Source organism: Bombina bombina, chromosome 6, assembly GCF_027579735.1.
Source record: "Bombina bombina isolate aBomBom1 chromosome 6, aBomBom1.pri, whole genome shotgun sequence".
Classification (NCBI taxonomy): Eukaryota; Metazoa; Chordata; class Amphibia; order Anura; family Bombinatoridae; genus Bombina; species Bombina bombina.
In genome coordinates this window covers 389,061,469-389,084,546 of record NC_069504.1, presented here as the reverse complement: position 1 = coordinate 389,084,546, position 23,078 = coordinate 389,061,469, and the positions used below count along the sequence as shown (strand labels likewise).

Below are 23,078 nucleotides of genomic sequence, written 5' to 3'. Positions count from 1 at the left end.
ATAAAAACTAACTAAATTACAAAAAAACAAAACACTAAATTATGAAAAATAAGAAACAAATTATCAAAAATAAAAAAGAATTACACCTAATCTAATAGCCCCCCCTAAATAAAAAAAAACATAGCCTACAATAAACTACCAATGGCCCTTAAAAGGGCCTTTTGTGGGGCATTGCCCCAAAGAAATCAGCTCTTTTACCTGTAAAAAAAAAATACAAACACACCCCCAACAGTAAAACCCACCACCTCCACAACCAACCCCCCCCAAATAAAATAACTATCTAAAAAAACCTAAGCTCCCCATTGCCCTATGGACATTGCCCTTAAAAGGGCATTTAGCTATTTTACATGCCCAGACCCTAAACTAAAAATAAAACCCACCCAAAAAAACCTTAAATAAACCTAACACTAACCCCCGACGATCCACTTAAAGTTCTTGAAGTCCCACTTGAAGGACCCATCCAGCCGGCAAGAAGTCTTCATCCAGGCGGCCTCTTCGACCTTCATCCAACCAGTGAAGTCCTCATCCAGGCGGCAAGTAGTCTTCATCCAGACAGCATCTTCTAACTTCATCCATCCGGCGCGGAGCGGGTCCATACTGAAGACATCTGGCACGGAGCATCCTCTTCATATGGTCGCTGCCATAAACTGGAACTTCAATGCAAGTGACGTCATCCAAGATGCTGTCCCTTGCATTCCTATTAGCTGAAAGGTTCCAATCAGCCAATAGGATTAGAGCTGCTAAAATCCTATTGGCTGTTCCAATCAGCCAATAGGATTTGAGCAGCTCTCATTCTATTGGCTGTTCCAATCAGCCAATAGAATGAGAGCTCAATCCTATTGGCTAATTGGAACAGCCAATAGGATGAAAGCTGCTCAAATCCTATTGGCTGATTTGAACAGCCAAGAGGATATTAGCAGCCTTAATTCCTATTGGCTGATTTAAATCTTTCAGCCAATAGGAATGCAAGGGACGCCATCTTGGTGAATTCACTTGCATTGAAGATTCAGTTTACGGCGGCGACCATAAGAAGAGGAGCTCCGTGTCGGATGTCTTCAGGATATACCCGCTCCGAGCCGACTGGATGAAGATAGAAGAGGCAGTCTGGATGAAGACTTCTTGCCACAAGGATGAGGACTTCGCCGGCTGGATGGATCCTTCAAGCGGGATTCAACAATTGTAAGTGGATCATCTTGGGGTTAGTGTTAGGTTTTTTAAGGTGTTTTTTTTAGTTTAGGCAGTAAAAGAGCTAAATGCCCTTTAAAGGGCAATGCCCATCCAAATGCCCTTTCTAGGGCAATGGGTAGCTTAGGTTATTTTATCTATCTATCTATTGGGTACTTATAGAGCGCAAACTAATCACCTGTGAGGGTCTCAAGGCGCTAAGGGAAAGCAGATAGGATGGGGGGGAGGGGATTGGCGTTCAGCCAAAGAGCCAGGTTTTGAGGTCCTTTCTGAACTTTGTAAGGGAGGTGGATTGTCTGAGGTGCAGTGGGAGGATGTTCCATGTTTTTTGCTGCCATGTGGGAGAAGGATCTTCCGCCCGCTGTGGATTTGCTGATGCGGGGGATGACTGCGAGTGCTTGGTCGGCCGATTGGAGTTGTCTGGCGGGGGTGTAGAAATTTACGCGGTGGTTGATGTATTCGGGTCCGATGTTGTGTAGGGCCTTGAACACGTGTGTAAGGAGCTTGAAGGTGATTCTCTTGTTGATGGGGAGCCAGTGAAGGTTCTTTAGGTGTTCGTTGATGTGGCATTGGAGAGGGATGTCGAGGATGAATCTGGCTGAGTCGTTCTGGATACGTTGGAGTCTCTTTTGGAGTTTGATGGTGGAGCCGGCATAGAGTGCATTGCCATAGTCCAACCGGCTGCTGACAAGAGCATGGGTGACTGTTTTCCCGGTTTCGGTAGGGATCCACTTGAAGATTTTTTGTAGCAGGTGGAGGATGTGGAAGCATGTTGAGGTGATGACATTGATTTTTCGGTTCATGGAGATTGAGGAATCCAGGATGAAGCCTAGATTTTGTGCGTGGTCGGTTGGGGTTGGCATTGACCGAATGCTGTGGGCCACCAGGAGTCATCTCATGCGGATTTATTGGGTCCGAGGAGGAGGACTTCGATTTTGTCTGTGTTCAGTTTGAGCCGGTTGTCATTCATCCAGGTGGCGACTGCTGTCAGGCCTTCGTGGACGTTCTTTTTGGCAGTGGTGGGATCTCAGGTGAGTGAGATGATTAACTGGGTGTCGTCGGCGTAGGAGACGATGTTGAGGTTGTGGTGTTGGACGATGGCTGAGAGAGAGGCCATGTAGATGTTGAAGAGGGTGGGGCTCAGCGAAGATCCTTGCGGTACACACAGTTGACTGGGCTAGGTTTGGAGGAGAAGGGTGGGAGTTTGACTTTCTTAGTCCTGCCCGTGAGGAAGGAGGTGATCCATTCCAGGGCTTTGCTGCGGATGCCGGCATCATGTAGGCGGGTGCGGAGGGTGTTGTGGTCGACAGTGTCGAAGGCTGCTGAGAGGTCTAGGAGGATGAGGGCGGCGGTTTCTCCTCGGTCGAGCATGGGTAGATGTCGTTTGTGGCGGCGAGGAGGGCGGTCTCGGTGCTGTGGTTGCTTCTGAAACTGGATTGGGAGTGGTCCAGGGTGTGGTTGGCCTCAATGTGGTCAATAAGTTGCGAGTTGATGGACTTCTCTATGTCTTTGGCCTGGAAGGGGAGTAGAGAGATAGGGCTGTAGTTATTCGGGTCCGTGGGGTCTGCCAAGGGTTTCTTCAGCAGGGGTTTCAGTTCCGCATGCTTCCAGAAATCCGCAAAGGTGCCGGTTTTGATGGAGCATTTGATGGTGCGGCGGAGTTCAGGGGCGATGGTGTTGTTTGCTTTGTTGAATATGTGATGGGGGCATGGGTCCGAGGGTGCACCGGAGTGGATGAATTTCATGATTCTGAGGGTGTCCTCTGTGGTGATGGGGCTCCAGCTAGTCCGTGTGTGGTGTGGGGGGGGTGAATATGGGAGGGATGTCGTTGGGTGTAGGGGAGTGGGTGGTGGAGGTTGAGTTATGAGGTGTGAAACTGTCATACATGTTGAGGATCTTGCAGTGGAAGTGTGCAACGAGGGTATTGCAAAGGTTTTTATTTGGGGGGTTGGTTGTGGGGGTGGTGGGTTTTACTGTTGGGGGGTGTTTGTATTTTTTTTTAGTAGATTATTGTAGGCTAGGTTTTTTATTTTGGGTGGGCTTTTTTATTTTGATAGGGCTATTAGATTAGGTGTAATTCTTTTTTATTTTTGATAATTTGTTTGTTATTTTGTGTAATGTATAGTTTAAGGTGTTTTTTTTAAATAAAAGAGCTGTTTTTGGGGGTTTGGTTGTGGGGGTGGTGGGTTTTACTGTTGGGGGGTGTTTGTATTTTTTTTTTACAGGTAAAAGAGCTGATATCTTTGGGGTAATGCCCTACAAAAGGCCCTTTTAAGGGCCCTAGGTTGTTTGGGGGGTGGGGGATTGTATAGTGTAAGGGGGTGTTTGTATTCTTTTTAAAGTAAAAGAGCTGTTATCTCAGGGCAATGCCCTACAAAAGGCCCTTTTAAGATGCCCTACAAAAGGCCCCTTAAAGGGCCCGTCCTAGTTTATTTGAGAGTAGGGTTTTTTATTTTGGGGTAGTTTTTTTTAAGGGTATTAGAATAGGATTAATCTTTATGTTTTTTGTTGATAATTTCGTTTTTTTTTTTGTAATAATAGTTTTTTTTATTTTTTATAATGGTAGTTTTTTTTTCTTTTTTGTAATGGTAGGTTTTTATGTTTTTGTAATGTTAGGTTTTAGTGTAAGGCAGGTTAGGTTTTATTTCACTGGTAAGTTTGTATTTATTTTAACTAGGTAGTTAGTAAATAGTTAATAACTATTTACTAACTAGTCTACCTAGTTAAAATAAATACAAACTTACCTCTGAAATAAATATAAAACCTAAACTATATACAATATAACTATTAGTTATATTGTAGCTAGCTTAGGTTTTATTTCACAGTTAAGTATGTTTTTATTTTTAAATAGGAATTATTTAGTTAAAGGGCCACTAAACCCAAAATCTTTCTTTCATGATTCAGATTGAACATTCACATTTAAACAACATTACAATTTACTTCTATTATTTATTTTGCTTCATTTTTTAGATATCCTTAGTTGAAGAAAAAGCAATGCACATGGTGAGCCAATCACACGAGGCTTCTAGGTGCAGCAACCAATCAGCAGCTACTGAGCATATCTAGATATGCTTTTCAGCAAAGAATATCAAGAGAATAAAACAAATTAGATAATAGAAGTAAATTAGAAAGATGTTTAAAACTGCATTCTCTTTCAAACTCATGAAAGAAAAAATGTGGGTTTCATGTCCCTTTAATAATTGTAAATTTAATTTAGATCTAATTTAATTATTTTAAAGTTAGGGGGTGTTAGGTTTAGGGGTTAATATAGTTTAATGTAGCTTGTTGCGATGTGGAGGGCTGGTGGTTTAGGGGTTAATAAATGTAGTATAGTGACGGCGATATCGGAAACGGCAGATTAGGGGTTAATAACTTAGGTAGGTGTTAGTAATGTCAGGGTTAGCAGATTAGGGGTGTTTAGACAAAGGGTTTATGTTAGGGTGTTAGGTTTAAACGATATTTTAATTTCCCCATAGATATCAATGGGCTGCGTTACGGAACTTTGTTTCCGCGTTCGCAGGTGTTAGGCTTTTTTTTTGGCCGGCTCTCCCCATTGATGTCTATGGGGAAATTGTGCACGAGCACGTCAAACACAGCACTTGTTTTGGGTGCAACCATATCGCACGCAAAAGGCGTATGTTTGCAAACTTGTAATAGCAGCGCTATAGGAAATTAAATAATGTAACTTTTGTGGCTTTTGTTAATTTTTCTATAGCGCTCAAAACTCGTAATCTAGCTGATTGTTTGTTCCTTACAGGGAAGATCTTCAGATTTTTGGTCCTGGAGTTGAGGACTTCATTTGCTCTACAGTATCTGAAATGTTGACAGCCATGCTGCCTTCAAATTAGCATAAAAGGTCAGTTCATAATTTAACTTTTACTAGCTCTGAGCCTACTGAATTTAATCTTTCTGTTTATGAATTTGCTAAATCCTCAGAGGGGAGGGGGTTCCTATGGTTATGCATCAGAGTCATCCGCTTTTCTTTTTAAAATTGATCATATTCATTCACTTTTAAGGGCGATTTTGCTTACTTTAGAGGTTTAGGATCCTAAAGTAGCTGAGGATAAGTCTGTTATTTGTTTAGACTTAATTTATATCGTATGGTTAAATCTCCTAAAGTTTTCTCCTATCCCTGATGCTGTTTCTGAGATAGTTTCCCTTTAATCCTTCAGCAAAGTTTAAGAGAATGTATCCTTTGCCAGCTTCTTATTTTTAACTTTGCAAAATTGTTTCTAAGGTTGATGGGGCAATTTCTACCTTGGCTAATTGTACTTCTTTCCCTTTAGGAAGATAGTCTTTCCTTTAAAGACCCTTTTAGATTGGAATTTAGAATCCTTCCATACAAAGGCTTTTCAGCAAACAAGTTATATTTTTAGGCCAGCAGTTTTTATTGCTGGCGTGTCTGCTGCTTCTTCCATTTGATTTAATAGTCTTTCTAAGCAGTTTTCTCATGACTCTGCTAGTGAAGTTTTTTTGTAACCTTTTAGAATTGCTTAAATGTGCTAATGATTTCATGCAAGTCTTACTCTATTGATATAGTTTCTAAATCCAGGCTTTTATCTCTTTCTTTTCAGGAAAATATGTTGTTTGGTTCCTGTTTGGATCCTAGTATTTCTTCTCTAACTGGAGACTGGGGAGCTTCTCTTTATCAGGACAAGAGTCCCAAGGGAAACTTAAAAGCTTCTAATTGTTTTCAGATTTTTCATCAGAACAGTGAACAGAAGTTTAATTCCTTCTCTCAAACAGGGTTCCTTTGGGTCTGCCAGGAAGCCTAGTTCGATCTGGAACAAGTCTTAAGCGGTCCATAAAATCTTTTCCCTTATCCAAGTCTGCATGAAAGTAGCACTGGTAGAGGGGGGCAGGTTGCACCTTCTTTCGAGAGGCTTGATTTCAGTCTGTTCAGGATCTCTGGGTTCAAAGAATAGTTTCTCAGAGTTATCGAATAAGTTTCAGAACAAGGCCTTCCAGATCAAGGTTTATTTTGTCCAATGTTCCAAAAAAATCCTTCGAAGGCTCAGGCCTTTTTTAGTAAGTTTCAAATCTAGAATCTATAGGAGTGATTATTCATGTGATTATTCCTGTTCCTTTAAAACATATGCCTGAAGAAACGGCGCAGAGGTTGCTTAGAAACGCGTTGCATATTTGATGCTTAGATATGTTTGAGTATTCTATATTGTCAATTACATAAATACAAGTTTTATACATATTAAGCAGCCTTTTTCTGGAGTCTGTTTTTGGAATTCTTGTTGGATATTTGCTAACACACATCATCTCTACAGTTTCATATAGTGAGCTGGGCCACTACTAATAGTCCAGTCTGTCTGTTTGGCACTTGATAAGTGCTTTCCCAAATGTGAGTACCCTGGACATCGGTGGGCTCCATATTGTTTGGGGGATTCATTACCTTGGTTTATCTGCACTAGGAGGTGCCCTTTTCTATTTCTGTTTTAGATCACTCATGCCTGGTTGGTATTCGAAAGGAGCAGCCTGCCATACAGAACAGTGCACTGGGACACTGAGATCTCTCAGCTTGTTTTCCTATGCATACCTCTGCCTTTGGGACATGTGAGTATCCTTTATCCATCATTTTGAGTCTGCATATTCCGTGATTGGCTACACTAGGGGGCGCTCTTTTTGACTCTCTTTTGTTGTTCCTGTTCCTTTGTTGGATCAGGGGATAAGATTTTGTTCTAATCTCTTTTTTTTCCAAAGAAAGAAGGAACTTTCAGACCAGTTTTTGGATCTTAAAGCTCTGCTATAGCCTTGGGTATAATGAAAGCAAACCAGTTTTTAGTGTGTTGTGCTATGTTCTAGTACCTCTACATGTATATCTAGGAAATAAAAGCTACTTTAATCTATAGTATGGATAGGGGAGCATCTATTGATCTGTAAATATATATTATAGTTACATTATAAGAAACACAAAACATAACACATGGTTATCAATTCTAAGAAAATATGAGTACCCCTACATGAGGAACATTCTAAAGACTTAGTGCATAGGCAATACAGTGAAAATCAAAAACAAGGTAGTCGGCTTATGGGGTAATGCAGATTAGCAATTATTATGCTGTCTCTGAAACTTAGCCAATCCAAGCCCTATTGGGTCATAGTTGTTGAATAGTGGAATAGGTCTAGTGCAGAAAAAAATATAAATAAAAAGGAGATAGATGCCCCACAACATACCATATCAATCCCCAATGCACATATAATATTCTAAACACTCAACAGTCCCAGAGATCTGGAAATTGCGGGTTAAAATATATAAACAAATGTAAACTACTATATTATGCACCCCAAACATGCACATTTAATATTGGAACTTTTATAGTGGGTATGCCAGTGCATGTCTTATTTTCATATACAAATTCCCCAGTTTCAAGCTTTTATGCCATCATCATGGTCCTTTTATCTAGGCTTAGGAGCTGTGGGTGAGTAAGCAGTGACATGCCTCCCCATGCCAAATCACTTTGGGAAAGTAGTAGAAACAGCCATGGATATAGGAGCATGGGAACCTGCTGTATAACCGTAGTTAATTTATCCTACCCCTGCTTTAATGTCTTTACTCAGGGTTGTGATAAGGGATACTGCTGTACTATTGTGTATATATGCATCAGCACTTCTGGGTTGAGAACGTCTCAAGTAATTTCTTGAAGAGTCAAAGATTTCTTTGGAGTTCTTGTGTCCAAAACCAATCGAATACTCCATGTTATCTGAAGAATTATCCTTCAAATATATTTCTTTGGCATTGATCAAATGCCTGAGCAGTATCATCTTAGGCGCATAATGTTCCATCAACATTGGGTCTGCTACTTCTTGGTCCTCAGTGATGTTAGGTTGAGCTGGAGGAGATCGGGGCCCTATAGTACCCCCATCTATCCGTTGTGTAATAACATGAGGAACATTGGTATCAGCTTCTATGATGTGCAAACAAAATACCCCTTCCAGACTGCCAATAATAGCTTCCTGGTGTTTATTGAGCAATCTCATGAACTCTTCAAGCAGATTTGCATTAGTTGCCATGGTTTCTTGAAATGACCAGAAGCTCGTTAGTGATAATTAAGGGGATCCCAGGGAGGGTCTCTTTATACATATCAGGAGCTGTATATTTGTTGTGGCTCTTAAAGTGATTAGGCCTTTGTAAAATGAATGTGAATGAAGTATCCCCTTAGTAGGACCAGAGGTTTTCACTTTCGTTACTATGCTAATTTATGCATAATTATCTAGGGCCTGTAATCTCCCCTGTCAAATGTTGAGAAGAGCTGGGCAGTCTTTGGTCTGTAATGATGGCCCAACCTTACTAGGGACCTTAGTTATATGGATGGGTACTCACTCTCCCATAGTCTGGTGCTTCAGAGGTCTGTATGGTGAGGCTGAGTGGCTCTCTTGTTCATATGGTGGTGTGCCGATATCACGGATAGGCCGCAAGCTCTATTGCGCAGTTTCAGCTCTAGGCATTCCGGCTTATTTAAAGCGATTGTAACAGATTGGTAGTGAGCAGGAGTATAGAGCTACAGAGTGATGTCCATTAGTCATTGTTCTGGCTCCTCTGCTGTCAGTTTTGTGGCTCCCAAGGAATTGGCATCACGGAGCTTCACACAAACGCGGCCATGCTGGGTTTCGGCCAGCTCCGCCCCCCGTTGTTGTTTCTTTAACAACATGATTGGAAAATCTATTTTCCAAAGAGTTCCTCAGACAAGGGTTGTTTTTCTGAGAGTTCAGATAGATTCAGTTTCTATGAATCTCTCTTTGACAGATCTAAGAAGGTTAAAGCTAGTGTTAATCTCTTTCCTTTTCCTCACTTGCTCTTTTGCATCTCATGATTGTTGCATCAGATGTTTTTCTGTTTGCTCATTTCTACATGAGGCCTCTTCAGCTTTGTATGCTTCAGCAATGCTGCAGGGATCATATTCAGCTGTTTTATGGGATTTATCTAGATCACAGAACAAATTAATCCCTGTCTTTATGGCTGGATCATCAGCTTTATTATACATTGGGCTTCTTTTGCTTGTCCTATTTGGCCTGTGATCACTTCAGATGCAAGTCTTTCAGTTTGGGGGGCAATCTGGGGATCTCTGAGGCCACAAGGAGTTTGTTTCCTCTGGAGGAGAAGTTGCCAATTAATGTTCTAGAACTCCGTTTAATTGTCAGAGCCCTAGTGAGTTGACCTCTGTTGAAAATAGGGAATCTTATCTTTGTTTTCAGACAGACACATTTTTGCAGTGGCTTACATAATTTATCAGTGGGGAACTCGTAGTTCCCTATCTATGAAAGAAGTATCTTGAATTCTTTCTTGGACAGAAGACAATTGTTGCCTGGTTTCTGCAGTTCATATTCCAGGAGTGAACAACTGGGAAGCAGTTTTTCCCAATCGTCAGTCACTGCATCCAGGGGAGTGGTCTCTTCATCTGGATATTTTTAAGCAGATAGTGAATCTTTAGGGTCTCCCAGAGATAGATCTGTTGGTCTTTTGATTGAACTACAATCTTCCCAGATACTATGCGAGGTCCAAGGATCCTCAGGGGAGTTTTTGAATGTTCTGGTAGCTCCATAGTCGTTTGGCTGGCTTATGTTTTTCTTCCCAGAGTGATTACCACAATCAGGCTAGAATCCTGATTGCTTCAGCTTATTGTAGGGTTTGGTACACAGATCTGTTTTAAATATCCAGTTGCCCTCCTTGGTCACTACCTCCACGTCCAGACGTTCTGTCTCAAGGTCAGTTTTTCCATTAGGTTCCTAATTCTCTACGCTTAATTGCATGGAGATTGAACGGTTAGTTCTCAGGCAGAGAGGTTTCTCTGGTTCTGTTGTTGAAACTTTGATGCAGGCCATCAAGCCTGTTGCTATGAAGATTTATAGTAAGGTCTGAAAGGCCTTCATTTTCTGGCATTTTTTTCAGAATTCTGAGGGTTTATCTGCCAGCTCTTCGAAAGGTCAGATTTTTGCTCTTTCAGTTTTGTTCCACATGTCTTTTTGACAATCATAGTTTTGTTCAAGCTTTGACTAGAATTAAACCTGTAGTAAATGTATGTAATTATGCTTGCTGTTGGATATATAAATAAAGAATATAAAAAAAAAAAAAAAAAAAAACCTGTTATTAAGCTAATTTCTTTTTCTTGGAAGGTTTTGTTTATTTTGGTTATCTCCTCTGCTAGAAGAGTCTCTGAGTTGTCTGCTCTTTTATGTGATTCTCCTTATCTTATTTTGCATCAGGATAAGGCAGTTTTGTGGAATATATTTGACTTTTATCCCAAGGTAGTGTCTTCAGATTATATAAATTGGGAATTGTTGTGCTTTCTTTATGTTCTTAATCCTAGAATTATTCAGAGAGGCTTCTTCGTAACTTAGATTTCATAAGAGCCTTGAAGTATTGTAAGGATTTTAGACACACTTCTAGTTTGTGTGTTCACTTTTTTGATTCCAGGGAAGGGAAGACAAGTTCTGTCATTTCTTTGGCTTTTTGGTTGAAACTTTTGATCAATAAAGCTTACTTGGATTACTGCCCATACTACAAGATCAATTACCACTTCTTGGGCTTTTAAGAATGAGGCTTCTGTTGACCAAATTTGCAAGGTAGCTTATTGGTCTTCTTTGCATACTTTTAAGTAAATTATATTATTTGATGATTTTGCTTCTTCTGAGGCAGCCTTTGGTTGGAAGTCCTTAAGGCAATTGTCTCAGAATAATTTCTCTTGTTGGTCATTTTAATTGCAAATTAAATAAAAAACCCTGTTTATGCTTTGGGTTCTATTTGGGTTGTGGATTTTCTTTCACTGAAAAAAAGATTTTCTTTTTATTCCACCCCTATTTCTTATTACTCGTGGACCCCACAGCTTGGATATTAGTTCCTTGGAGTAATGGAACATGGATTCTCACCACCTGTATGAAAGAAAACATAATTTATGCTACCTGATAAATTAGTTTATTTCATGGTGGTGAGAGTCCATGAGATCCCACCCTGTGTTTTTTTTTTTGGTGTTGTTTTATTTTTGCGTACATCTTTTTCCCTGCGCCTATTATTTTGCTCTTGTACTTCTACTACCTTATTGGATTGGCTATACATCAGATTGATTTACCAGTGAGGTCTGATGGGTTTTTCAGAGCTCTTGGGGTTTGGGAATTTTTGCCTCCTCCTAGTGACAGGGAAGAGTAATTCTCAGGGGTAATGGATTATTGACCCTCACCACCATGAAAGAAATTAATTTATCAGGTAAGCATAAACAATATTTTTGTTTATTGTGCCTATTTGTTATTCAGAGGAATATGTAATACTAGATATGGTGCTGTCTTATAAATCCCAATAAATGCATCCTTAACCTGCTATTCATATTCTGCCCTGCCATTATGAACAAAAACTACAGGGTACTTGTAAATGCAAATTATCTTACTTAAATATATAATGTTGAAATGTAGGTATAAAAAAATGTATTTGATATATCTGACTAGTTTATGTTTAAAGGGACATGAACCCCATTTTTTTTCTTTCATGAATCGGATGAAGCATGCAATTTTAAACAACTTTCCAATATGCTTCTATTATCAAATTTTCTTTGTTACACATGTCTAGAGTACTATGCGGACAGTAGTTTTGCTAGAATGCTAACCATTTGCAAGATCTCTAAATTGCAGCACTATTTCCTGCCATGAAGTGCTCCAGACATCTACCTAGATATCTTATCAACAAAGAATACCATGGGAACAAAGCAATTTTGATAATATAAGTAAATTGGAGACTTTTTTTAAAACTGTATGCTCTGTCTGAATCACAAAAGGAAATGTTTGGGTTTCATATCCCTTTAAATAAATCTATAGGGAAGATAATTTGCACTTAACCTTATTAACACATTGAAGGATGTACCCGTTGACTAATTCTTTGATAATGATTTGTCGGGTAATAATTGTAAACTCAAATTCCAATTAAGATGTTTTACATTTTTAATAGGTAGCAGAACTTATACTGTAATGTTCTGAATGTCTAATACATGTACATATCAGGTTGCATACAAATTAAACTTGCTATATTACATTTAAGCAAATTATAAATTATCATACATGTCTTTAAAAAGCAAGAAATAATGTAGCAAAAAAATTAAAAAATGTCAGAGTTGAAGATATCAGAAAAACAACATAACAAAGAGGAATCCTGGGTTTAATTTTTTTAGTAATAGAAACTTGAAACTTCAGCTCTGAACTTATTCACATATTGAATGCACTGTATTTATTACAAAAACCTTCTTCACTGAACAAAAAAAAAGAAGTCCAAAATTTGTAGTGTTAGGGGGTGGCATTTCCATTGGTGAAAACGCTAAACCCAGGATTTTCTTAGTTATGTAGTTGTGTGGGAACTTAAATTCTGACATTAACATACTGGTGCATGCTGAAAGAAGAGTAGTGGTCATATAATGAAACATCGTGGTGTGCTGTTATTAGGTTGACATTTTCCTGCAATGAAGGTGTGTTTACATTTCTGGGAAGAAGAGGTGTTCTCAGAAGATGCAGGTGCAGCCAACCGCAATATTCTCCATAACTGCTATGTACTCTTTATGGCACTTCTTCCTTCTTCGTGGTCTGAGTCCAAGGACGCTTCCTTCACATAGCCTCCTTCTTACAGGAATCTTACTATAGATGGGGATACTAGACATACTAAGGTCCTCTTGCATGGTAAATGGATTAATGCACCCTGTGCATAGGCAACGTGCCTCTGGGATATCAGCTGGAATGCGGTTCTCATCATGATTAATACTGCAAAGAGACAGAAAGTTATAGTTTAAAAAATAACATTCATGTTCTTATTCAGTAAACAAGCATAGATAACACATTTCTTCAGAATCATTATGTGAACTTGAGAGAGATTTATATATGACAAGGGATAACATGTATATAGTTATTATTATTATGCAGACCCAGATCACTTAGGTCAGTGTTTCCCAAACCCAGTCCTCAGGACCCTTACTCAGGCCAGATATTCATTATATCTTAACTAGAGCACAGGTGAAACAATCAGCTCACCCATCGGCTGATTATCTCACCTGTGCTCTAGTTAAGATATAATGAATATCTGGCCTGAGTAAGGGTCCTGAGGACTGGGTTTGGGAAACACTGACTTAGATGTTCCAATTACTGAACAGCAAGCTGAAATACTAGACACCTGGCAAATACAGTATACTTAAAAAAGACAATATTCTGTTTATATATCTAGAAATGTTTGGCTTTTTTTCAATGCCAAAAAAAATGTGGGTTAATGCCAGAGTTTAAGCTCCCAATCAAACATTAAAAGAATATAAAGATCAAAAATGAAATTGCATAGGTGCATTTCAATGTGAAATTGAAGCATTTTTTTGCAATAAACTTTCAAATGCTTCTAGTAAAAGTTATTACTGTTTTTCTGCAGCATATGCACATATCCTGTGAGGGCCGTGCACCAGTAATCAAATTCCACACCTTCTCAGAGAGCTGGTGGTTGTGTTTATTGCTTCTGAAGACATCATTTGTGACATAGAAGCCACAGCTGACTCTCTGAAAAGCATGGTGTTTGAATACTGATGCATGGGCCTTCACAGGATATGTACATATGCCGCAGAGAAACAGTAATAACCTTTACTAGAAGCAGTTTTGCTAATGGAAGTATATAGCAAACATGTTTCTATTTCACATTGAAATGCCCCTATGCATATTTCTTTTTTGATCTTTCTATCCCTTTAAAAGCATGGGAAGTCTGAACTTAAACTCCTTGTCAAATACTGTATTCTTCTGTTATGTTAATAAATTATGTGGTTTGGGGGAGTTTAAAGAGACACTAAACCCTTTTTTTTTCATGATTCAGATAGAGCATGCAATTTTAAGCAACTTTCTAATTTACTCCTAATATCAATTTTTTTGTTCTCTTTCTATCTTTATTTAAAAAGCAGAAATGTAATGCATAGGAGCCGGGCCATTTTTGGTTGAGAACCTAGGTTATGCTTGCTTGTTGGTGGGTAAATGTAAGCCTCCAATAAGCAAGAGCTATCCATGGTGCTGAACCTAAAATGGGCTGGCTGCTAAGATTTACATTCCTGCTTTTAAAATAAAGATAGCAAGAGAACTAAGAAAAATGTATAATAGGAGTAAATTAGAAAGTTGATTAAAATAGCATGCTCTATCTGAATCATGAAAGAAAAAAATTGGGTTCAGTGTCCCTTTAATTTTGGAATTTGCATGCTTTTAATGTTCATTTGTGAAACATTAATTAACAAACATTTTTCCTTTTTTTATTGTAAAAATGTGTGTGCATATGAGGTGAGTGTGTGTAGTCTGATCTCCACGTATACATATACATGGTACAGGACACCAGTGCACATACTCATGGCCATCCAGACTACAGCACCTTAGAGATCAACATCTAGGGCTATAATTCCCTCATAGCTCTGATGCTAAATCACTACAGGACATGTCTTCATTTATTCTGTTTAGATGATTTTTAACATTTATATCCAAGTGATAAAATGTAACTGCATTTCAAATTTCATAAAGATTTCTACATCAGTTTTTGCTGTAGGTTTGGGTAATTGTTTCCTGTCTCTTTAGCTTGAAAAGTAAGTTTTTTAACATATAATATTGCCACAAAACTATTCAACTAATTTTCAGCATTTCCAGTCATTGAGGATGCCCATAACGCTACCAACTTAAAAATAATTTTGTTAACGCAATTTAAAATTACAAGCACCTGATACAAACTTACACTGTAGCTACACATTATATAGATAGCAAATTGTGTGCTTGTTTAGAATATATACTATCAATGTAAAATATATTGCAGTAGAATAACCTAATGGTTAGTGAAGACACTCTTGATGTCTCTGGAATTCTCTTAACTATCATCAATGCCCAAGTGCGCGCCATCTGTGAGTTCCTGAGAGCAACATAATATCGTGATACACTGAACTGAATTTCTAGGTGGATCTAAAGCATAAGGCTTATTAATTTACAAAATAAATATCAAAGGAACAACCATGAAAGGAATTAAATGATATAGATACAAATTTTACAGATAAGTGTGTTGTTTCGATCAAATATTGTCAAAATTTGTTAGTGTTTGGCTTTAATAAGTATAGAACAAAAACCATGAGACCTTTATTTGTAGTTATGCATGTAAGATGTCATTCACGACTCACCTGTACGCCCAGGGTGAAAGGCTTCTCATGTTTGAGAGCCAAAGCCTCAGATTCACTTCACAGCGGTTCCCAGAAGGCTCAGAGCTATTTCTTAACTGACTCACCATCTCCATTAGACTCTGTTCGAAATCTTCCACCAGACTATACATCTGAGAGGGAGCAAATGAGTTCCCCCCTAGAACAGGATCAGGAGAAGCCTTTCCTGTGACTTTGTCATAAGGCGTACCAGGAATTTCTTTACCCTTATTGTGACCTCTCTTTCTGTTTTTTGATACTTTTGAAGTGTCTGAGCTGAACGCTGGAGCCAGAAGCAGAGAAGTGGAAAACAGCAAGAACTGCAAAAAAAGACCATAATGTATCTGAAGTCAGTATTTCCTCCCAAACTGGCATGAAGCCTCCTTTAAAAACTTAGTTAATAATTTTATGCAAATGAGTGTTTTGACCCATCTGTCCAGTCAGGGCTTTAGGTACTAGTGTTATGACTGTAGATGTCTTCTATAGGGCCCATCCCGTATGAGAGCTGTGCGCTGTTTTGTCATCATGGTTATAAAACAAGATTATCCGAGATATTAGCATTAGCATGATAAAATGTGTGAGTTTGCCCTGAAACCATAATCTGAATTTATTATTGTTATTTTGAGCTCTATATAATTTAGCAGAACTATATCCATGCTATAATCTTAGATGCAAATTATATGCATGTCTTAAGCTTTTTAAGGATAATGTATCACACTTTTTTAAAGTAGGCAAGTTAATTTTTAGAGGGCCATTATAGATAAAAATGACATACTCTAATTTGTTAGCTTACCTGCAAGTCTATGTGTTTATCCCCAGTAAAGGGTAGGTCTACTTCTGTGTAGGGTTTAAACACAGAGACCTGCAGTGTCACTAGTGGTAAAATTACATGCTCTGAGGAATGTACATGTTCCCTATATTGTCCTTTTAAATGTAGGCATGATGGCAACTGCATTCACTTGTTGGAACCTTTAGCCGCTGGGACATATATAAAGTAGGGAGACCATATTATTTAAGGGCAAACACTCTGGAGATGCTTTTCAACTAAATGTTTTCAATTGCCTAATTGCAGCCTGTAATTTTCTTAGACATCCTTCCTTAAAGGGACAGTAAAGTCAAAACTAAACTTTCATGATTCAGATAGGGCATGCAATTTTAAACAACTTTCCAATTTACTTTTATCATCAAATTTGCTTTGTTCCCTTGGTGGTATTTTTGAAAAGCTAAACCTAGCTAGGCTGAAACTGATTTCTAAACTGTTGAAAACCGCCTCTTAGCTCAGAGCATTTTGAAAGTTTTTCACAGTTAGACAGTGCTAGTTCATGTGTGTCATATAGATAACATTGTGCTCACTCCCGTGAAGTTATTTAGGAGTCTTCGCTGATTGACTACACTGCATGTCTGTCAAAAGCACTTAGATAAGGAGGCTGTCTGCAGAGGCTTAGATACAAGGTAATCACAGAGGTAAAAAGTATATTAATATAACTGTGTTGGTTATGCAAAACTGGGGAATGGGTAATAAAGGGATTATCTATCTTTTTAAATAAGAACATTTTTGGTGTAGACTGTCCCTTTAAGGAACAAATATTGTCACCCTAAATTACAAAAATATTAAACTCAAAATCTAATCCTCCATAAATTTAATTTGTTTAATTTATTAAAATAAAACAGTTTTGTAATATACATGCGTTTTTTATTTTGCTTGGTTATCTTGTAAAATACCCTTGGAATTTGTACTTAATTCACAATCCCTAGATGGCCTAGAGCTCTATATTGTAACTTAAAGGGACATCTTTCATAATTCAAATAGATCATACAATTTGAAACAACTTTTGCTTCATTGTCTTGGTATCTTTGTTAAAGGAACAGTAATGCACTACTGGAAGCTATCTGAAAGCCAATGACAAGAGGTATATATGTGCATCCACCAATCAGCAGCTTCTGAGCCTAATTAGTTATATCTTTCAACAAAGGATACAAATGGAACAACGTCATTAAAAGCTGTCTGAATCATGAAAGAGAATATTTGGGTTTCATATCCCTTTAAAGTATGCTGCAAATTGCCTGACCTGGCTGCATAATAAATGATGGTTGCTTAATGCAGTACAAAAAATATTTTACAGCTAATCCTAATTGGTCACACCAAGTTTTTCAAGTGGTTCTGTTGTTTTTTTTATTTTAGGCTGAAACGTGTTACTCTTGAATAGCAATGTATGGCTATGTGTCTGAGCTAAATATTTTATCAATTTGTAAGCACTTCACAATTCATACATTGCACAGTTGTGTTGCTTTCACTCTCAAATACCTGATTTCGTTTCAGAATACTCTGTGAGTAATTTATTTTGCGTGCTTGTTGAAGGCACAGTCTACTTGATATTTTTATTGTTTAAAAAAACCTACATAACACCTTTACTGTCGATTACCCAGCTTTGCACTATCAACATAGTTATATTAATATACTTTATATTCGGTAAACCTCTGCCTGTTCCTAAACCCCTGCAGGCTGCCTATTATCTCTGTGCATTTTATTAGCTTTTCACAGCCATACAGTGCTAGTTCATGTGTGCCAGATAGATAAGATTATGCTCAGTCCTGTGAAATTATACATGAACCAGCACTGATTGGCTAAAATGCAAGTTTGTAAAACATACGGAAATAAAGGGTTGTCTCAGAGCATCTAAGCAGAAGCTTAGATACAGGTAATCATAGAGCTAAAAAGTATATTAATATAATATTGGTTATGCAAAACTGGTGAATGGGTAATAAAGGGATTATCTATCTTTTTAAACAATAAGAATTTAAAGTAGACTGTCCCTTTAAAGCATACTATACACCCTTGTGCACCTTCCGTCTCATGTTATCTGCTTTATCTCCTACATTGGCTTGTGGGCAGTAAAGACAATACTAATCAGTTTCAATTTGAAGTTCCAACAAATATTTTTACTACAATCCTCTTAAGATGGATGTATAATATTTTAAGTGTATGTTATTGGATAAGTAAAATGTTCTAGAGTTTAATGGTTTACTATTTATGTGTTGCACTTAATGTTTTTCCATTTTTCCCATTGTGTAATATCTTAATATATTCATAACCTTTTAACATTTGTACAAAATATTTCTCTCATTTTTTTTAGATACCTTATTGCATTTTCAAATTAATTAAAACATATAAACCTAGTCTGTAAGCAACAGGTGATAGTCTGATTTTAGGTTTTTGTCTTTTAACAGAAATGTTGTCAAAATTAATCACAAGGCATCATGGGAAAGGGTTATATGTCCAGTTTTTGTTTATTACTTGGAGTGGATGGTTTAATTAATATCTTTCCTGCCCTCAGGTGTGTAGAAACAGCAGGCCAGGAAAGGGGACAGACTAACAGCCTTAAATATACACCATAACATAAACTATGAAGTGACATTTCCCATGTGCAAATGGTTCACATAAACATCCTTTATTTGGATATAAAAAAGGACACAAAAGCACACTACATTACCTTGTCTCCTGTCAGAAACTACACTCTCTAAGCACTTCCGCTAGTACTGTATACAATAAGGTGAAAGCAATGAACAAAGAAAATACAAAGTAAACCAGGGTTACTCATTTGGTTGTATGATATTGCAGAAATAAAAAATGGTGCCGAATTATTTTATATAAAGCGTATTTTAAACATATATCCAATATTCCACACTCATATTGCTGCAATCCTCTGCGGCAAATAAATTAACTAGGTTATACCAAGATGACAGAATAATCCAAATAAAGAAACAGAACTGAGAGTTCATTTTTTTCTCTCCACAATTCAGAACTATTCTTATTCTATGTTTGTGCTGGGAATTAACCTGGATTTTCTGGTAACATATAATTCACGTTGTATACAGATACTAGTGCCAACACAATATGCCCATATGTTTAACATATGCCATGTGCTTATACATTATACACCATGTGTCGCCAACTACTATATTCCAATCTAATAGTGCTGTTTATACACAGCCAGCATATTGCATACACTGCCTAATAAAAATACAATTAGCAACCCCTGGCATAATATATAAATATAATATCCAGATGTCTACAGCAAATAAAACTTACCAGTCTATGAGAGCCAAGCATTGTGCTGAGTTAGAGGCTAACAGCCACTGCTAGAGACTTCACAAACCACGGGATATATTCCCAGAATGTCAGTGGGGCTCAGGCTGCACCCTCTTTGGGTGCTTTTTTCAACTGGGCTGGGCCTGAACCACTGCACAATCCTTTTGTAAAGGTGCTGAGTACAATGTTAACAAAGGCCCAGCTTGTCTCTTTCTCTCTGTGTTCTGTGCCTCTTGTCTGTGTCCCTCACTGTACATGCAAGGACTGTGTTTGCAGACTTGGAACTGGCACAGCGGCTCTGTTCTCACACTCAGCACACAGACCTGGCTGATACACACTGTTTATTTGCTTGTTTTGTAACCTACTTGGGACTGAAATTCCCCAATTAGATGAAGAATTGTGGAAATGTAGTATTACCAGCTGCAGTAAAGGGCAGGATATCCCTTTACACAATCTGTTCTGCTGTGGCTAATTTAGAATTAGGCATGAAGTTCATTGTCAGCAAGTAACTGCTGTGTGTGTAAATTAGCACTGGGGTCACGGCGCATACAAGCAGCGGACAGAAGCTGTGTATAACCAGTGCATGGGATGTATGCCGTTTACAGCTTGTGACTGTTATCTTGCCAACAGTTGGGGGGAAATCCAGCGACACTTTCTTCTTGGTTAGTGACATTTAAATATGTCACCACATGAGCTTTGCAGTTTAAGCCATCGAGAATTAATATATCCAAAAAATAATAGTATTATCTCTTTTTTTATCTTTAAGGTTAAGCCACATGTGAATATGCATATAACTCCTGTATTAGAAGGCCAAGTAGCCCTGTTATAATTGGAATGTGATTTTTTATTTTTTCAACTTTTTTTCCCCTGTAACATTCCTGAGAGCTTTATGGATCTCTGGTTGCCTTAGGACATTAATAATCACATGCTGACTGCACACAAAAAATAGCACTGCGCTTCAAATGTTGCCTATTGCGCTGGTACTTAGAAATTAACATGTCCAAAACTGAATTCATTGTTTTATCATCTAGTAATATCATAAGAATGTCAACAATCCTTAACATTGTTGACGCAATTGCAATGTTTACTGCCCATGCCCACTATCTTGGAATACTTTTGTGCCCACAACTGTCCTTCAGATCTCATATCTATCAGTCCACACAGTCCTGGTAACTTTATGTGTGATAGCTATCATTAGTGATACACAAAACCCCTCAATCAATCTTTATGGTTTTCAGAATTGACTTGTGATATTCTGCTTAACTGGCATCTCCCTCACTGACCGCTCCCTTTGCAAGTCTTCAGCTGTGCTGCATGGCTCATCTTTCTCACTTGTTAATCATATCCTTCTCCTCTTTCATACTCGGGGATGATTCCAGCACCATTCCTTGTCCACAAATTAGATGTAACATAGTGATTAGCCTTATTTGGTTAAATATGTAAGTAGATTGGGTGTAAAATATTAGCTAGTGACTATATTGAGTATATCCTGATAAATATCCTGTTTTCTGAGCAGCTTGAGACATAGAAACATACATTTTAATAGCAATTAAGAACCAATAAAAAAACCATCAAGGCTGCTTATAATTATCTCTAAAGTGTAAACTTAATGGGAAATAAAATTGAAAACATAATTGCACATCAATTTATTTGAGTTTTCAATAGAAACATTTTTGCTAGGCATGTGCATTCAGATCATTTGTTATGATCCAAATGTAGGAGAAGGTGACCTCTGGCTACTGTACATTGCATAAAAGATTTCTATACGCCTCTAAGGATGTCCAGACTTGCTTGGATATGACCAATCAGCAACAATATTTAACAGATCATGGCATTAAAAAATGAACCAAAACTTTAATAGTCTTAAACATTTTGCCTATGTAAATAAATAAAATCCTATCCACTGTGCCACCAGGGATGATTGACAGGTCTGCATTATGACTTGTGTTGGAAGTAGGCACTTGTATTTTCTTGGGCTCCTTTCTAAAATAAATACAGTATTACAAATTATATTTGACATCTGCATTTGTATAACACCAACTATATAATTCATGCTGGATTTTTATTTGTCTTTGTGCCAACACAGTAGAAGTATTTTTATCGCCTATTGAAGTAATCTTTGCTAAGACTAAGTAGGCCTCCTATCTGCAATCATTTAGGTGTTCTATGTCTGAGCAGGGACATTGCTAAGGGGTGGGAGGGCACCTGCATAAGGGCTTGCCCGCAATTGTGAACCTAACTCACGGATCTGAGGTTGAGTGTGTGGTGCTGTGGGCTCAGGCACCCCTGTCATAAACAGGCTATGCAACTGACAAATGCAGGCAGATAGGGAGGATGAAACAAAGAGAATAATCACCTCTCACCAGAGCAAACAAATTACAAGTTATCAGTAAATTATCATTTGTTTAGATTATGGATTTCAGATGTGAAAACAAAAATCTTTTTTTTTTCTTCTTCTCATCTTAGAAGAAATTGAAATATTTTATGGGCCCTAAAGACTGTGCCTATGGTTCCTAATAGATAAGTTGGCCCTGATTATAAAATGTTTCTATAGCTAATAGCCTTGGTGAGAGGAACATTATTAGATTCATTTGTGTATATTTGCAGATTGCAATGCTTCAGTATTGTTTTTTGTCTTGGTAGATTTCGTTTAGGGCTAAACTGGGATAAACAGCTATTTCCCCTCATACTTCATCTGGCCCCTCCTATAATTCCATACAAGTACTTTCTCCAACATCTGACATGTTACATGTGATACATCTGCTGCCCCCAGTACATTATGAATAGTTCAATATTGACAAAGTTGCTTTTGAAAGGCAGATATCATCTCATCATCTGTGCAGCTCAACTAAGGAATATGTTTACACAGGATACAGAGGCAGGTGAGCACTGTCCCAAACAGATGCCTACAATATAAACACTACCTTATAAACATGGCAAGCTGTGTTTCATAGATCATTGTCAGAATACTAAAACCTCTACAACTGAATCCCAGTATCCTCCCAAAGGTCACTACATCTATGTGAAGAGTTTTCAGTAAGATATCACGCTTTCCTAATATTGTGGTCTATTTCTATATTTTTGGTCCTAAATAATTTTCCCAACTGGCTAATTTTCCCTATGTGTCTGAATACTTAAAGTTACCATTACAGTGATAATGTTGGGAGAACTTTTTTTATATGTTGCTGAAACCTATATAAGGACTATAAAATAAAAAATAATTTTAACTGCTCTGTAAAAATCAGGGGGATAGAGGAAGGCAGACGGAGCAAAGCATATTTTTTTTCTGAAATAAGATAACATCACTATTAATGTAGAGTTACAGACCGACTACCACTCCTAACCTGGGTATCTTCCACAGACACTTTCCGACCTTCTACCAAGGGGAAAGATTGAAGAGTCGTGTCTCTCTTTTTTAACTACAACAAAAATTACATTTCTGATTACAGTACTTTCTGAGGGTATTGTGTATACTTAAGTATTAAAAATGATTTAAAACTACCTTTCGGTTGCATGTAAAAGCTGTATTATTCAAAGAAAAGAGGAGAAAAATCACTGCTCTTGTATAAAACGTAGCATTTATTCTTCTTGTTAAAAATAGGACAGCAAGACACCCATATAAATGAGGAAAAAGATGC

The 23,078-nt window shown here is 37.8% G+C and overlaps 1 protein-coding gene across 1 annotated transcript; it reads right to left on the bottom strand.

Annotated features, from left to right (window-relative positions):
• Positions 1-12,102: 12,102 nt before the first annotated feature.
• On the bottom strand, positions 12,103-19,741 carry IL17B (interleukin 17B). The gene is made up of 3 exons (XM_053719838.1): positions 19,441-19,741; positions 15,336-15,670; positions 12,103-12,927 (listed from the first exon to the last, which is right to left on the bottom strand). Exons 1-3 carry the CDS (start codon positions 19,459-19,461, stop codon positions 12,672-12,674), a joined length of 612 nt encoding a protein of 203 aa, XP_053575813.1. The 5' UTR covers positions 19,462-19,741; the 3' UTR covers positions 12,103-12,671.
• Between the last annotated feature and the right edge of the window lie 3,337 nt (positions 19,742-23,078).

Coding starts and splice junctions, on each gene's coding strand:
- IL17B (XM_053719838.1), bottom strand. CDS start 19,461: ATGCTTGGCTCTCATAGACTG. Junction 15,671..19,440: donor TGCTTGGCTCTCATAGACTG/GTAAGTTTTATT, acceptor CTTTTTTTGCAG/TTCTTGCTGTTTTCCACTTC. Junction 12,928..15,335: donor CTTTCACCCTGGGCGTACAG/GTGAGTCGTGAA, acceptor GTCTCTTTGCAG/TATTAATCATGATGAGAACC.